Source organism: Rhinolophus sinicus, chromosome 1 (genome assembly GCF_057876585.1).
Source record: "Rhinolophus sinicus isolate RSI-liver-muscle chromosome 1, RSI-T2T, whole genome shotgun sequence".
Lineage (NCBI taxonomy): Eukaryota > Metazoa > Chordata > Mammalia > Chiroptera > Rhinolophidae > Rhinolophus > Rhinolophus sinicus.
The window spans coordinates 210,302,395-210,320,207 of NC_142501.1; the positions used below are offsets into that span (position 1 = coordinate 210,302,395).

General features: G+C 50.0%; 1 protein-coding gene across 3 annotated transcripts in view; it reads right to left on the reverse strand.

Moving 5' to 3' along the window:
* Nucleotides 1-17,813, reverse strand: part of STX18 (syntaxin 18) — a 106,889-nt gene that overhangs the window by 24,451 nt on the left and 64,625 nt on the right. For all 3 annotated transcript variants that reach the window (XM_019716690.3, XM_019716689.3, XM_088792913.1), the window contains exons 2-5: nt 16,891-16,958; nt 5,719-5,834; nt 3,963-4,040; nt 3,750-3,816 (exon numbers count right to left, since the gene is read on the reverse strand). In XM_019716690.3, the coding sequence (XP_019572249.3) occupies nt 3,750-3,816; nt 3,963-4,040; nt 5,719-5,834; nt 16,891-16,958 (329 nt within the window). The remainder of the gene's footprint in view (nt 1-3,749; nt 3,817-3,962; nt 4,041-5,718; nt 5,835-16,890; nt 16,959-17,813) is intronic.

A 17,813-nucleotide genomic window follows, 5' to 3' on the forward strand; every position in this document is an offset into this window, starting at 1 on the left:
TCTGATCTAGTAGAAAAGAATCTCAGAGGTTCATTCTGATTTCCAGAGTGTCACCTTAAACCTCTTCTCCAAGGAAAAGAGAGCCAATGATACACAAGCTGATTACTTACTGGAAAGGGGAAATGTTTCCGACTTAATCAGTTGGTTTTTAATTAGAGCATGTACTCAGGAGGGCATCTTACGGTTATTTCAACGTAAATCATAACCACATATCCGTATTTTACCGCGGTCAGAAAGGTCTAGGGTGTATTTTAAACCCTTTGGGATGACGAGGCCTCCTGTGCCAGTGTGGTACCTAGCGGCCCACAGCTTTTTCAACTGAGAAGCTCTCACTATGTAGAACCAAGGAGCCAGGAAACAGGGACTGGGCCCCCTTCTTTCCTTCACTCAAGAACTGTTAATTCGGCACCTCGTCTGTGGCAGGCTCTGATCAAGCCACTGGGATCAAAGGACTAAAAGTCACAGTGGTCCCTGCATTCGAAGGACTCGCAGTCTTGTAGCAGGAGAAACAGAGAGGAGACTGCCCCAAATAATTACCACTGTCCCTCACGTCCAGCTTAAGGCAACTAGCAGCAGGTGCCACTGTCAACTAGGATAGCGCAGTGCCAGGGGGTGGGTGGAACGAGCCACATTTAACGATGGCACTATCCTTCTAAGGAGACAGCGGGATGGGGAAAATGCAGGAAGACTTCGTGCTTAATAAGCAAACCATTTTCACCCCATTTGGAAGAAGAGCCCTGCAGTACGATAGATGACTGCGATACCACCATTCTATGAAAATAAATACCAGCACAGAATACCTTTTTCCCTATTCTGTGAAAAGGCTTAAGCAATTTGACGGCTCCTTAACTAACAAATATCTTTTTCTTTCCCCAAGAACAAAACAAACGCGATAGCAGCAACAATGCCATAAAACATGAGAACTAGGGGTTCTCAAATCTATTTTATAAGAAAGGTGTTTAGCCATAACCATCACCAATCAAAACAAAATAATAACAAAAAGAACCAATCCAACTTGACAATGAACAAACTCCACTTACAGTCAAATTACCTTCAGGAAATGTGTCATTCATTCATTCCTTCCTTCATTCAACAGTCCTAAGGGAGTGGCTTCTGGGGCCTCGGCAGGCGCTGGGCTCAGATGGGCTGAGGTGGTGGAACAGCAGCTCTCTGAGCGTTAAGAGTTACCCCTGGCCATGACAGTGTGGAGGGAGCTGACAGAGAAGGGACCCACTACCACGGCCCACAGGCACTGGGATCTTTACAGAGCAGCCACATCTTAACTGGGCCTGGAGGATGGGCAGGAGTTTGTTTGCCAGACAAATGGGGGGAAGGGCAGAAGTCAGAGGGGAGGGTATTCAGGACAGACAGATCAGCAAGAAGTACAGCGTAAGAACCTTCCAGAACAAGGCCTCTGCAGAACACACAGTAGTCGAGTGTGGCCAGAGCATGATTCCAAGAGACCAACTAAGAAACAGAGGCTGCCATCCAGTCATCAGGGGCCCTGAATGCTGTGCTGTAAAGTTTAGCCTTTGTAGGGCATGGCAGCACAGTGATAAAATTACAGGTGTGTTTTGGCAGATACATTCCGCAGCCAGGTGAGGAAGGAACTAGAAGAGAGGGTGGACTACATTGTGAAGGGTCACTTTCTTATTTCCCTCAAGGTCTTTCGCTCAGAGTAACTGGCACAGGGCAGCTCCATGGCAGGAGGCTGGGCTCCTTCGCTGTCTAAATGAGAACAATTCCCATCGGACTGATCTTAATTTGTCAAAACCTCTGCCGAGGACCTGGGACGGAGGCGGCAGCAGCAAAAGCCTCTTTTGACTCTACTTGGGGTGCTCGTTAAGTCTGGAGTGTCAGGGTCCTCCGGGATAAGGAAGCAGAGATTGGCATCTCTCCCTTGGTGGGTGACCCCCAGTGCCCTCACCACCTCCGCCGTGAATCACACATCTTCAGTCGCCTTCCTCCTCCTCCAGGACTGGCCTCAGACGCTCTGCCTGCTCTCCTCTCTGCCTCTCTAATCACTTCCCCACATCCTGTTCTTGCAACATCCAACGCAAAGCCCCTTGTTTTGACAAATCTGCCCCGGGTACTGGCTCACCCATTACGACCTGTGCTGATTAAGCTGGCTCATTTTTCGTGTTTATATGGCAAGCCATCCAACTGAACTCCATGAGGACGGAGATCCCATCTCTCCTGCTTCTCTCCGCCTGTGCTCTCAGGGCCTTGTGTCACAGTTTTGTGGACAGATAACTTGACTCATCTACTTACCATCTTCCACAAGTGCTTCTATTTGTTGGCATTTGAGGTTTTAAATGTTTCACAAGTGCGCAGAACAGTTAACAACACAGCAGGCCCGAGACTGCGCTCCTTAGAAAGGCTGGTTTGCAAGCTGGGCCCTGGGCTGGGGTCTGGGAACTTGGAGATGGTTCCCAGCACCTGACTGATAAGAGAGGCTCACTGTGCAAACGACGTGGCTTGTGCTAAAAACCTGCCTGCCTTCTGGGGTCTGCAGTTATGGTATGTGCAGCTGCGTACGTGCCCAGTCCCCAGGAAAATGCCTAGGCAGTGAGTCTCTAATGAACTTCCCTGGTGGACATTTCACACAAGGGGGCACAAGCGCCATCCTGTGTGACTCTGGAGAGGACGCTGGACGTGTGCTCCTGGCTTCCTCGGTTCTCGCCCGTGTGCCCCTTCCCTCTGCTGCTGGCCTCGCACCTTTCCACCTGAATAAGTCACAGCCATGAGCAGGGCTGTGTGCTGAGTCCTGAAAATCCTCCTGGCAAATCACTGAACCTGAGGGTGGTGTTGCGGCCCCGACACAGCAAGAATTCAGAAAATTTGTCCCCGATAGTATGCACTGTTACCTTCTAAGAGAACGCCCCAAAATGATCTAAGAGAACACCCCACAATCTTTCCCAACTTGTAAGTGGCCAAGGTTTGGAGCCTGGACCCACACTCTGTGTTCGTGTAGGATCCAATCTCAGGCTGGCTGAGCAGCTGCGAGGACAGCAGCTCGGAGGGCCCTGTCCCTGTGCTCTGAGGCTGGCATGCAGCCCAGTGGGGAGGGCAGATGCAGGGACGCCAGGTGCCGTGGGAAATACGGAAGTCTGGCGCTGCTGCGTCCTGGCTGTGTGGCTTTGGGCCGCAGCTTCAGTGTCCTCACCTGCAAGGGGGGCTCAGAACTGTACCTGCAGTAAGTGGGGGCTGGGCGCTGCAGTGGGGCGCGTGCTCAGAGCACCTGGCATCGAGTGAGGGGTGTCAGGAGGGGGTATACGCCACAGGAGCCCTGAGGGAGACCTCACAGCGAGCACTGCTGGCCGTGCTCCAGCTCTTTCCTCAGGAAAACACTTTCAGAGACAGCAGGGAGGGACGTGGGGCTCAGAGACCCAGGTACAGTGGCTAACACTGTGCCAGCCTCACAGGGTTCAGACCTCAGCTCTGCTTCCGCCTGGAGCTGGGACCTTGGGTGAGCCACCTAATGTCCCGAGCCACAACCTCCACACCTGCAAAACGAGGGTAACACCAGACCTGCTTCATGGGGCTGCGCTGACCTAATAAAGTCGCCGGCACGTGGTAAGTGCTGAGTAAACACTATTTCAGCGTTTTGTGAAGAAATTCCAGGACAGTACACTGTGGGGCCTCAGAGCTCCTTGTTAGTAGTAATAGTACTGCTATTATTATTATTATTGTTGTTGTTGTTATATTACTAACAGTGCTTAAGGAACCCCAACAGACACAGTACTTACAATCTTTTCTTATCCACCACTCGTTTAACTCGGATGGCTCTTTGTTCTGAGTAAAGCTTACACACTCCTGTTGCAGGGAAAATACCAGAAGACAGACTAGTTAAAACCGCTTCTCAGGCCAAAGCATCATTCAATATAAGGAGACACTACGGTCCGCGGCGGGCACCACCACACGGGCAGCGCCAGCTCCGACCCGTAGGCTGACGTGCATACTTTTCAGGTAATCTTCAGTGAAATCCAGAACAGCGGCCCTGTGCTCCTTCACTTGCTGCGGCTGTGCGTCCTTGCAGGCTGCAGAGGAAAGGACAGCAGTCAGGCCTCTATGTCACTCACGCTCAGGGACGGGCCGTCGGTTTCTCACGGCACGTGCTTTACTGACAGTGCTTCGCGACGTGCCGCCCTAACACCCATCTGTGGCACGGAACGCTACACTTTTAAAGAGTACGATGCATTAGGCTTTCCAACCTGAGATTAAGGCTGCAGAAAAACTTCCGTCACGTAGTTTACGGCGTGTCTGACAGCACGGAGTGCACGTGAGCAGCGCTGTCTGCTTCTGGGGTGCTGCCCTGTCAGCAGTAACAGCATCCGGTGCTCAAGCTGACTCTCAAGTAACATGTGTAAACCACTCAAGCCACACACGCCCCGTGGCTGAGCGAGTGGAACGCTCCCTCCTCTCCCCTCAGCCGTCCACGTTCCGGGCCCTTAGACACCGGGCGAACCTTCCTTCTCTGGGAAACCTTCCTCAAGGATGCCTTTCTTCTGCAAACTATCATATCTTGTGAAGTCTGGGCCATTTCTTTTGGTAGACAGCTGCCATTTATTGAGAGGCTGAGTGCCTACTGTGTGCAGGCACCTGCTAGCACATTACATCCATTACTGTTAATAATCCAAACAATCCTAAGGCCATTACGATTATGCTCATTTTAGGCGAGGAAACTAAGGTTCAGAGCCCAGAAGGAGCCCAAGGTCACAGGGCTTGGTACTTAACGGCTGGCTTTACTAATGCTCACGGGTATTTTCTAGGCTGTCTCATGCACAGGCCCTTCAGGGCCGGGGGCATGATGTGTTTTTGCTGTAGGGCTGCTTCACTTGGGAGTCCCGGGAGGGGCGCCGCGGGTCCAGGAAGCTGTCCTCTCAGCGACCTGTCCACGTGGTCTGCAGGGTGCTGACGGAAGCTTCCCAAATGAAGTCTGCGTCAAGAGCAGTGCAGTAGCACCTGGCCACTTTGAACTCTACACTACTGAATGTGCTCTGCACCTGCCTACGCAAGTGAAAAAGGAATCAAGGAAGACACGTGGCTTGGGAAGCCATCTCACGGCCTCGACTGGAATTAAACATCAATGAAAGGGACAGAAATAACCACACTAGTGCCAGCTACAGTTCTAAGCATGAGCTATGCGAGTTTAATGTATTTTTCATCACAATCCTGAGACATACCCTGTCGTTGTCCCCATTTTGCAGATGAAGAAACCGAGGCCCAAGGCAATTAAGTGGTTTGCCCCAGGCCGTATGGCAGATCTGGGCTGGGTACCTAAGCTACCATGAGAGACTGATGCTCGACTTAACTTGGATACACGAGTAGAGAGCTTAGATGACCCTCTTTCATCCTTATTATCTACATGTCATCTACCACTGCCCACTACTCACCAGGTGGGACACCACACGCACGCGCACACACACCCCTACACGCACCATTTGCCTTCTCTGACCCTGGTCGCTTAGTAAAGTTTTAGTCCTGTCTGGAGAGGTCCTTTCCACCTCCTTCCTCCCATTACTTATCTTGAGTCATGGCCCCTTCATTACTTTTAAGCTTAGGTTAAAGCACTGATGAGGACGGGAAGGATTTTTAAGTTTTCAGAGAGAAATCTAAATAAGAACCCAGAGGGCGGGACTTTAACTGGTTGTGCCCCGTGAGTCTGACGCACTGAGCAGCTCACGGCTGCCTGCCCGCACCTTTCAGGCACCTCACCTTGAGTTCTCAGCTGCTGAATTGCTTCTGAGCAGGTCCTCATGAACGTCTGAGCGTCCTGGTCTATCTGGTCGCGTTCTGCATCTGTCATCCTTCCATGTTCAGACGTGATATGGCTGAGGGAGAGGGAGAGAGAAAGGCACAAAACGGAAGGGCAGCAGCAAATGGCCGCATGATGTAGTCTGAATGGGGTGTGAAGGGAAGAAAACGCTCCTCTGTTGACACCAGTGACTTGTGAGCTGAGACTTGGAGTGAGGAGGAACTGGCCAGGCTAAGAGGTGGGAGAAGCGTCTCGATAGTGGGAGCAACGGTCAGGAAGGCTGTCGGGTAGAAGACGCTTCCTGCAGACACCACACTGGGGAGTCCAGGGCAGGGGAGGTGGGCATGGAGAGGCGTCAGGGCCGGCACACACGGCCTTACGCTCTGACAACAGGGCAGCCACCGCAGGCTTTCACACTGCACCACGCACAAGCAACTTCTGTTAGGAGAAATCCGTGGGTGCTGCGTGGACAGTGCTTCGGGACACTGATGAAGGCTCTTGAGAGGTCTGTGAGAAGCTGTTTCAGACTGCCACTCTGTCCCTGCTGACAGGCAGTCTGCAGAACTCACAATAAAAGAGCTTCCAGAAACACATTTCATTTCCCAATACTAAGTTAAAAACCCTAAAGTTACTCACCTAGTAAGGGTGCTCGCTTTTAGTAATGTAGCACCTGGAAGTTCAAAATATGCTAGTTCCATTACCGTGCTCACCCTGTCAGGTCCGGGCGGGTGTGGCAGCTTTATTGTTGACAGTGATGCTATCTGCCTAATTAACCACTCTGGACATCACAGCTGAAATCCAGAATCACCAAATATCAAGTCACAGGGAACTCAGATAAGGTACAGACTCAATCACTTCATTTCCACCCGCCAGCTCCTACTCTCACGAAGGATAAAATACAAAGTCCTGAACGCCCCCCACCCCGACCCGGACCTTACTTCCTGCCACACCCCCTCGTTCACGTCCCTCCAGCCACACTGGCCTCCTTGCTGTCCCCCCATGGCCACGCTCCTGCCACAGCCTGGAATGCTCTCCAAGCAGATGTCGGCTTTTCTCTTCCTTCAGATCTCTGCTCAGACGGCCAGATCAGAGCGGCCTCCCTTGGCTACCCTGTGTGCTCACAGTCCTGTGCCATTATTAAGCTGTTGTGTCTGAACTGCAAAGCCGTACACTCTGCTTCCTGGTACGTGGGCCAGGGCTCTCCAATCACTCTGCTACTCTCCTATCTCTCCTTTAGCCACTTTATTTTTCTTCACAGCACATATTACACTCTGAAATAAATATTTATGTCTATCTCCTCCCAAGAGACTGTAAGGTTCCTGAAATCAGGGACTTCATCTTGTTCATTTCTGCTTCCCCAACACCTGAAATGCACGTGGAGGGTGCGCTAACATCAGCTGAACTCTTAGTACACACCCGGCACTGTTCGCAGCATCTTACATGTCTTTTATTTACTTATTTTATCCTCGAAATCCGTTCATGCACTCATATATACACACCCCTACACACACACACACACAAATGTCAGGCACTGCGGCAGGGGTTAGGGGCTCAGAGTTGAACAAGGCTCATTTCTGATCCCCACAGAGGGGACCATATAACAGGGGGCAATGACCCAGAAACGGGGAACACAAGAACTGTGGTGGATGGTGTTGGTTTGGAAGTGGACAGTGGGACCCAGAGCGGGGTGGTCGGTTCGTGCAGGGGAGGTGGGTGCCAGGCAGGCAGAGAGGAAGACGCTCCACCCAGAGGAGAGCCGGGAAGACCCGCTGCCAGTCCCCAACCTGCGGTCATGGCTGGAATGACCATGTAACGTGGTTCTCCACCAGGACGGAAAACAGGAGTGACCTGGGTGGTCCCTGCACACCGGGCGTCCTAGCTATGGACCCGTGGGGTCCCTGCATTACATCGAGGGACAGCACAGCACACGAGCGTGTGTATCACAGACGCACTCGATGTATCTAGCACGGATCCCCACCTCTTTCCAAAGGAATGTAAATGGTATCATGATGAATAAGTACACATTTATTTCAAATTGTTCCTGAATCTGAATAGCTGTTTCTCCAGTATCAACAGGTTTCCCTAAAATACGATAATCATATAAAAGACAAATACCTCACTATCAGCTGGAAAGGAGTCCTTGTGGTGCAGAAGTTGGGGGCCACTAAGTTAGCCACTGGAGGATTTTAAACAGAGGGATCTGCCTTTTGCATGGGTTCCTTGGTGGTGACTGGCCTGGGGACGGAGGAAACCAGACGCCAGGTGGCCCTGACCACAGTCATGGCCAGTGCAGAGCCCAGGAAGAGGTGAAGAAAGCCTGGGTTGAGGCCACGTCAGTGGTGTGAGGCGGCACAGCCCCCCTGAGAGACATTTCACAGGTAACGTGGACTGACGGGTGGAGGCAAACAAGGAGAAGCCCAGGACACAGCGCACAGAAGAAGACACAAGTGTGGAAGGGAAGATGGGAGGTGCCGGGCAGAGACACCACGCCAAGCTTAGGACACGGAGCAACTTGAAGAAGGGCTCGGTCTCTTACTTTTCTCTGACATTTTAAGAACAGCACTAGAGATATAATGGGCATTAAAAATATAATCATCAAAAGTAAGGGATGCTTGGGGCTGGCCCAGGGGCTCAGGCGGTTAGAGCTCCGTGCTCCTAACTCCGAAGGTTGCCGGTTCGATTCCCACATGGGCCAGTGGGCTCTCAACCACAAGGTTGCCAGTTCAATTCCTCGAGTCCTGCAAGGGATGGTGGGCAGTGCCCCCTGCAACTAAGATTGAACATGGCACCTTGAGCTGAGCTCCCGGATGGCTCAGTTGGTTGGAGCGCGTCCTCTCAACCACAAGGTTGCCGGTTCGACTCCCGCAAGGGATGGTGGGCTGTGCCCCCTGCAACTAGCAATGGCAACTGGACCTGGAGCTGAGCTGCGCCCTCCACAACTAAGGCTGAAAGGACAACAACTTGAAGCTGAATGGCACCCTCCACAACTAAGATTGAAAGGACAACAACTTGACTTGGAAAAAAGTCCTGGAAGTACACACTGTTCCCCAATAAAGTCCTGTTCCCCTTCCCCAAGTCACAGGGAACTCAGATAAGGTACAGACTCAATCACTTCTCAGCTGCTGACGAAACACGGTAGTTGCAGGAGGCCCAGCCCACCATTCCATGTGGGAATTGAACCAGCAACCTTGTTGTTCAGAGCTCGCGCTCTAACCAGCTCAGCCATCTGGCCGTCCCTGTGCGTGTGTTTCTTAATGCTCATTTATTTCTTTTCATTCTTGGCATTTGAAATATTACTTTATACATTGTGCTCATGTTAAGTATTGCGTTATTATACTGATGACATTATTAAGTCAGTAATTAACCCTTTCCATGCATTAACACCACTCATTGTTCTAAGCGCTTCACATATATTTATGCACTTAATTCTCAAAATTCTATGAGGTAAGTACTATTATAATTTCTATTTTACACATGAAGCAATTGAGGTCAGAGAGGTTAAGTAACTTGCCACGGTCACACAGCTAGTAATTAGCAGAGTTGGGATTTGAACCAAGGCATCCTGGCTTTGGAGTCCATACTTTGCACTAACACCCAGGACAGAAAAGTTCAGAAGAAGGGGCGATGCTTGCTTCCCACTTGTTGATGTGCCGTGAGGAGACAAGAGGAGACAGAATGAAGTTGGGGGAGGGAGCCTGTCTGGAGAAGTCAGTGGTTCAGTTTGGCTGGAGCGCAGGACAGGCAGAAAGCGCTACATTCCTGGTGGGCTTCCAGTGCAGGTCAAAGGACTTTTCTTCTGCAGCCAACGGAGGGCTGAGCTACGGAAGTAAATGTGGTAATACCAGGTGAGACAGAAAGAGGCGGAGGGTCAGGCAAAGGGTTATTGACATCAGGCAGAGAACGCTGCCTTACTCATCTTGCACCCCTAGCGCCACGTAACAGGTGCTAATAAACCTGGTCTGTTGAACTGAAATTTAAGAAAGGGGCCACGGTTGAGCGTGAGTGGTGGCAGGACCCTGGAAGGCGGGGCTGGTTCTGAGATGTGACATCTCAGGGGCAGAACAGACGTTGGAAGCAGGGAGTCATCAGACTCTGAGCCCTGGGGCCGGGAGGAGTAGGCATTAAAACGAGGGACACAGAAGGAAGAGACGAACTGGAAACAGGAAAGTGAAAAACCACTATTAACATTTGTCCTTATAACGCAATTTAGAAGGACAAATGTCAGGCTCCTGACACCAAATGTTCTGTGACTAACTTTGTTTTGAAAAAAGAAACCAGGGCAAATGGTCTTCTAACCATTTTGTGATAAAAACTGGAGAAACTACAGGAGATTGTAAGTAACAAAGGGTCGCTCTCTGAGGTTCTGTAATCTATTTAGGGGGAAGGGAAAAGTCACTGTGACATACGTGACAACAGACACACGCTGTCGCAGGGCTGAGGCTACTAATGTTTCCCATGGCCTGATAAACAGAGCAAAACTCTGGTGCCGTCCAAAACCGTGCTTCCCGAAAATAAGACCTAGCCGGACAATCAGCTCTAATGCATCTTTTGGAGCAAAAATTCATATAAGACCCGGTCTTATTTTACTATAAATATTTCACTTATTTTACTTATAGTAAAATAAGACCGGGTCTATAATATAATAAATATAATGTGATGTGATGTCATGTGATATTAATTTTTGCTCCAAAAGACACCATTAGAGCTGATTGTTTGGCTAGGTCTTATTTTTGGGGAAACACAGAAATTGCAATAGCAGACTGCTGTCCCATGACGGGCACTGAGAAAACATTTGGTTGCTTGGGTCTTGTTCAATGGCTCTGAGCCTTTCTATCCTAATCCCTGAGGGGCACAGGAAAAGCCTGGCTCCTGGAAGAATGCTGGAGTGGGAAGCAATGAGAGAAGACCCACCTGGAGTGATAGTCAGAGAGAGAGGAGATGGTGGCACATAGAAAACCAAGAGTTAACAACTGGTTATTACAGACAGATCTAAATGCTGGCTTTATCACGATTACTAATCTCAAGTGGGACCTGGCATTTGCTCAGGGGCCCTGGTGTGTTTGCTTCCCACTCTGCTGATGACCATGTCATAGCTTCTCCACACTCCTCAAACCCCAACACCTTCCTCCCCTTCACAAGTGTGTGTGTGTGGGAGGGGGGGCTTTGCTTCCTGTTTCCTGGGAACTCCCACAAGCTCCCACCACCACATGGGCCCGCCCCTCTTCCTCTGGGCCTGCAGACTCCTGGCCATGCCCCCCACCTGGGCACCAGGGTGGCCCCAGCAATTCCCCTTTCTCTCTCCTGCACCACCAGCCTTAAGTGAGTTCATATGTGTACATAATGCTTAGACGGTGTCTGGCACAGTGAATAAATACTACACGTGTTAGTTACTAATAGCATCATTTTTTTTTCTGTCTATTGGATCTTTCCCGGCCACATACAAACATGGGGATATTTCTCCCAACTTAAAAAACAAAACAAAACCTTTCAACTGCATGTCTCCAACCAGCTACTGCCCGATTTCCCCCTCTTTTGTGTAAAACTTCTCTAAGACACCCCAGGTCTCTATTTTCCTGACCATTTGGTCTCAAACCCAATCCAAACAGGCTTTTATCCTCATCACTGCTGTCCTTGCTCCCAAGGTCACCAATGAGCCCCACCCAGTGACCTTCACAGATGGGATGGAGCTGATGGCCTCCTCCAGCCTCCACGACACCACACTCCTGTTTTCCTCACCTCACTGGCCACTTGTTTTCAGTCACTTCTGTCAATGCCTCCTCGCTCCCCGACCACTTAATGACGGGCAGGTCACGGCCAGCCCATGAACTCAATCTCCTCGCTATCTACGCTGCTCCCCGGGCGAGTTCGCCTCGTCTCGTGGCTTTAAGTGCCAGCTGTAGGCTGACAAGCCCCAAATTTATGTTTTTAGGCTGGACCGCTGCTTGAAACTGAGACACATGTATCTCACTACCTTTCAACATCTCCATTCAGATGCTGAATTTGTGTTTCAGCTACACCCCAAACTGAGCGCTGCCTGCTCTCCTCTGCCGTCCTCCCCACTGGTGCTGATGGCATTCCTTCTAGCTGCTCAGCCCCAAGGCTGGACCCATCCTTGACTCTCTCCTCTTTCTCTCCCAGCTCATGTCTAATCCATCAACACGTCTTGTTGCTCTCCTGCAAAGGTCCTCACAACCACCGCTCCCGCACTGGTCCACGCCACTACACCCCTCACCTGGACCGTAAGTGTACCTGCCTAATTCTGCTGCTTCTGCTGGTCCCTGTTCAGTCTGTTCTAACACATCAGCCTCACTGACCTGTTACAAAGTAAGTCAGATCCGTCATCCACCTATGGCTCCCAGTGGCTTCCCACCTGAGTGACAGTCCCTCAGATGGGCTCCTGCCATCTCTCTGAGTTCATCTTCAAGTTTCCCCTCATCCCTCCTGCTACATTCCCACTGGCCTCCTTGCTGTTCCTGGAACATCTGGACACACTCCTACATCAGGACCTTTATACTTGCTGGCTGTCTCTTCTTTCTGGAATGTTCTTTCTCTAGCTATCTATATAAACTAATCCCTTATGGCTTTTAGGTATTTTCTCAACATCTAAACGAGGTCTTCCCTAACTTACCTTTATAAACTTGTACCCTCCCTGACATTTTCTGTTCCCTTTCCCTCACCTTACTCCAAACGCACTTACCCTCGCTCTAAAATTCTATATATTTGACTTGCTTATTTTGCTTCTTGTCTGTCTTCTCCCACAAAATACAATCTCCACAAAGGCAAGGACTTCTGTCTGTCTGTCCACTGCTGTACGCCCATCACCAACTACAATGCCCAGCATAGAGTAGGCTGATCCATCAACAAATCAATAACCAGATACTTCTACAGCCTGAGGCTGACCTGGAGAACGGGCTCAACATACAGCCACAGCTGTATTCTGTGACAGGTCCCTCCGAACTGAGTCTACCCCACCCCAAGATGTGCAGGCACCCCCCTTCCAGAGCCTTCACTGGAAAACTGAAGGCACAGATGGGCAGGATGCATCCAACCTGACAGCAGGCCCCTCCCAAAGAGAAAAGGGCGGAGCCAAGCACAGGGGTCTCCTCAGCCATTGGCTGAGTCTCCTGTCCTCCCCTGGTTGCCCCCTTCCCACCCCCCACCCGGCCCACCTCCACGTTTTCTGGGAGACAGATGAAGGAGAGAAGGAAGGCCACAGGTTCCTGGGGAATGGACGGTCCTCCCCGCAATGAAACATGGAGTGAGACAAGCATTTCCCTATCCCCACACTCACCAGCATCTTGTTTTCTTAACTAGTTTCTTTGGCCTAACACGGTAACCCTAACAACATGTACTCCACCTGAGGCAGAAGGCCCAACGGTGGGGAACAGGGGCGGAGCGAGCTCGATCCCCTGCACCCCCTCCCCAGTCACCTCACCACGGGAGGCGTGACAGTGATGAGCAGAAGCCCCCCCTCCTCGTGCTGGTCCCCAACAGAAATGACCTCATCAGAAGTGCAGGCTGAAGGGGTCAGGGGCCAATACCTGAGAAAGGGACTCATTCTGGGGGAAGGCGCACGCGCGGTCAGAGCAGACCTATACAGGACTAATTCCAAGAACATTAGAGTAACATCCTCCTTCACCACATTTGGATTCAATGGAACCTCAGCTCAGTGAAATGGAAAAGGCCTAAAGGTTAATCTGAGAAAACTGATGACTCAATTAAAGGTGAGGTTCCCTTAGCACACAGTATACATTAACCTTTTAAACCGGAAATTAAGAGTATGGTTATTCTGTTAGTAACAACAACGGAAACCAAGCAAGTTTTTCCCCCAACTGGTATTGTTTTGTTGCCAGGATAATCCAGAAAAGATACATCTACCAGAGGGGAGAAATTACTTTTAAATAAAATCATTCAAGAGATCCAGCCAGAGGCTACCTAGGTTACATGCTGTTCTCTAGTAAAACGTCATTATTTAAAAAATTAAATGGGTCAATAAAATCTGAGCTCTACATTATGGAAAAAATTACAGCTTCCTAATTATGGGTCTGAAGGCACTGTTTCTAAACACGGTCTTTCAATTCCACCATCATATGCCTTCCAAAATGCCCCCAGAGGCAGGCCAAGGCCAGCTCCATGCCTGGGAGGCAGGGTGGTAAAAATGAAGGGCTTTGAACAGTCTGCCACCTTGGGAGGGAGAACTCCCTGGGAGAGGGAAGGGCCGCCTTTCTCCATCTGGAGAGAATATAGTGCATTGGGGGGAATGCTTATTCCCCAGCCCTCATGTTTCCTGCGAGGGAACTCACCCAGGCTGACACCCAGCCTCCTTCCTCCCTCCACCGCTCCCAAGGCAGGGGTGGGACTTCTCTTTCTGACAACCTGACAACTGGCAGGAGACATGCATCACACACCTCCAGCCACAGCTCCTTTCTCTCCTCTCTTTGGCGACTGCCTGCTAACAGACAGCAGGGGTTCTGCTCTCTCTCACTCTCTCATATGCTATCGGGGGCCTGTCCCTGCTGTCTGTGCTCCAGGAACTGTGACTGTCCAGTGGCACCCACAGCTGATGAGTCTGTCTCATTCAGGAGCCCTCATCACGGCCACCACGCGCAGGCCTGACCTCTGCCTGCCACCCCAGACGTTCCTAGTGATAAAACTGCTAACGCATGCACCTCCGTCATGCGGACCTGACGCCTGCATCCTATCCCTCTCGCTTTTCCTCCCTCCCTCCCACCTCTCTCTGGCAGGAAATAGAGGTGCTTTCTTTTTTAAATGACCGCCCCCAAACTGCATCTCAGGTCCAATGGGGTTCCAATTCAACCATCATTCCTTAAGGGACGGTGTGTGCCAGGAGCCCCACACACAGCTCTTAGGAGCACAGTCCACATTTTATGGAGAAGAAAAGAAGCAAGAGGTGGAGTGAGCCCCGTGCACTCTCAGGATGAACACTTTGCAGAACTAAGACTGCCGCTTAGGGGTGACTGACGGGAGGAATGGAACTCAGAGTGCATTCGCTGGCAAGGACTGGCTGCGACCAGCAAAAGGAGTCAAGGCTGAGTGTCTACTCGGGCCATGGACTCGCCAAGCCTAGAAAAGCCTCAGGAGCTGCAGTTCTTTCTGATGCTGGAGCCACAGCAGTAAGTGGCAGGGCTGGGACTGGTCCTCAGTCCCAGCTTTTGCTGTCATCGATGTCGGGAAAGGGGAAGGCCCGCTATACTGAGGGACATCAGAAAAAGGGACTCAGAGTGAGTCTGTGCCCTGGTGGCCTGGGACACTGGCACACAGTGGTGGGAGCTGAGGTGTGCGGTTTGAGGAGAACTGTCTTAATACCACTGTTATAACCAAACGTTTAAAACTACTGCAAAGTTACAGCACCCTCATATAATCATCTTTTTATAAATCCATTGTTTCTTTTCTTTTTGCACCGCATTTCAATTATATTGTCTTGTTTGAATTTCCCAACACCTCCATTATTTAGAGCAGGACTCGGCAAACTTTTTCAGAAAAGGGCCAGGTAGTAAAACGTTACACTCTTCGGGCCACGTGTTCTGTCACAGCCACTCAGCTTTGCTGGAGCAGCAGAAAAGAAGCCAAAGATAGATGTCAGCGAATGGGCGTGGTAGTGTTCCAATAAACTTCATTAATGATCACTGAAATCTGAATTTCATATGATTTTCATATGTGGTCAAATATTATTTCCCCAGCCATTTAAAAGTGTAAAAACTACCCTTAACTCACAGGCTGTACAAACACACAGGCGGCCGGCTGGGCTTGGCCTGCAGACTGTAGCTTGCTGAGGCCTGGTTTAGGGAAAGACACTGGGGTTTTACAGAGTAAATGACATTTTCAGGTTCATAAGTGAATAAGGGGAGGGTGGCTTGAACTAAACCAACGTTCACAGTCTTCACCTGCTGGACGGCTTTTCAAGGCAAAGGGAAGTGAGCTTTTCCACGAAAGCGCTACAAGCACCCCTGTGGCCTAAGCTGTCAGGCACCAAACAAAGGAGCTGCAAACCAAGGGTTTGTACCGGTGCTGTTGTTTCCCAAGTGACTGCAGCCTCCATTTTTATGGACTATACAATTAGCATCTGATATACAAACACATCCTGTTTCTAAACAGAATTTACACTGCCATCTAGTGCTCACCAACCATTTGGACTAAGAGCTTAAAAACAAGGTCCCCTTGGTACTATGCATTAGAATAATGATTTCTGGTACCATGCAACAGAATAATTTAATATATTCCCAAATTATACAAACAAAATACACTCAAAAGTATAAAGCTGCCAATGTTGTTTAAGTGGACAAAGTGGCAGGGGTAATTTTAAAAGTCACCTGAGGTATAATTATTTTCTCTGTTAAAGAATTTATATGAAATACTTTCATTTTTGCATATATGGACAAGGTTTTTAAAAGATCAGAGGATTTCTTTCGTATTCTCTAACTTCGTGAGAAGAAGGCTTCTGAAGTGCAAACACCCTGGTGTCTTTCATGATGATGAAACCTGTACAGATGCCCCTAAGGACGTCATTTCGGATGGCCAATCCCCTCTGCCACTAGCTGAGGTGACACGCGGGAAGCGGCCTCCTGTGGCAGAAACACATGCCAAAGCCAGGCGCCAACGTGGGTCAGGAAGAAGAGACAGGCGCCTGGACGGAGACGCTGGCTCCGTGTCTGCTGAGACCTGCAGTCTATTCCAGAAACCACTGTGGAAACCCCGATCAAGACGTGTTCTCTCTTTAATAAACAGCCTCACCAAAACCCTCCCTGGGGGCAAGAGCTGCTCTCTCCAGATGGCACCGCCCCTCATGTGAGCTGCATCGTCCCCTCATGTGTGTAACAAACATTTACTGAGTGAGACGCGGTCTCTGCCACATCTGCATGTTCACACGTACGGCACGCACAGCAGTGGGAGTCTGAGGACAGAAGCTGCTGCCGTGGGGACGTGTGGACTCAGGACGTAGGGATGGCAGTGCCCTCGCTGGCCAGGGGAGCTCTGTAGGTACCACTGCCAAACTGACCTTCCCCATTACAGCCCTGAGGTTTTAAATAAAAAGTGAGACTAAAAAGCTCAAAAGGAATACAGGTGCAGAAAAGAACACGGTTGGCAGAGTTATGGTAAAAAGACGCACTTACCTATAAGCGTTAATATAATCTTTCCTGTGTTCCAGAAGAAAATCTCTCAGTTTGCCAATGTGCGAAATCTAAAATGAAAAAACAAAACACAAAAACAGTTTAGATAGATATGTTACAATCACACGTAATAAATTTTAAATTACAGAGAATGGAATGCAGGTTGTAGAAAGATTTTGAAACTACAAACTGGATAACTTTGGTTTTAAACTCTTGTACAATCACAAGCTCGCTGGGTGACTCCCCCAAAGTTACCCACATTCCTGGGCCTTGGTCTCTTATTAATGGTTCCTTTTTCCTGTAATTGTTGTGATCTATGACATTAGGAAGAAATAACCTCCAAGGAAGCTGGAGATTAAATGAAACGATGCACGTCTGGTGTCTATATAGCCCGTGCTCAACACAGGCCAGCTCCTCCCTTTACGTGCTTTGTATCTATAATTTTCCCGTCACATGTGCCTTCCCCCAAATGTTCCGGGGATGGGTCCTCAGGCTGGAGCTGGCACAATCATAAGAAGGGCCATGCCCCTCTTACGTGAATCTTGAGTTACAAGATTCAGTTACAATTTATCCCTCCCCAGCAAGTGTCCGTCTTCCCTACGGCCTGCCTCGGGGACGACGAAAAGAACACAAGAGGACAAAGGATTCTGTTTGTGAGACTGATCTCTAGAATCATAAAAACCTAAAGCACCTACTGTGTGTCAAGTCCTGTGTGCATCGACCCAGGGGTTAAAAAATAAAATAACCAGACGTAGGAAGAAACCTAGGCTCATGTGCACAGGGACGGAAGTGTTTCCAGGAGAGAATGACAAGGCTGGCAGCCTGCTCGGCCTCTGACCACTGCTCACGCGGGTCTCCTGCCCTGTGAACTTCCTGCAAACACACACCGCCCCAGCCTTGAGGGTCTGCTGAACCTCCACCTTCCC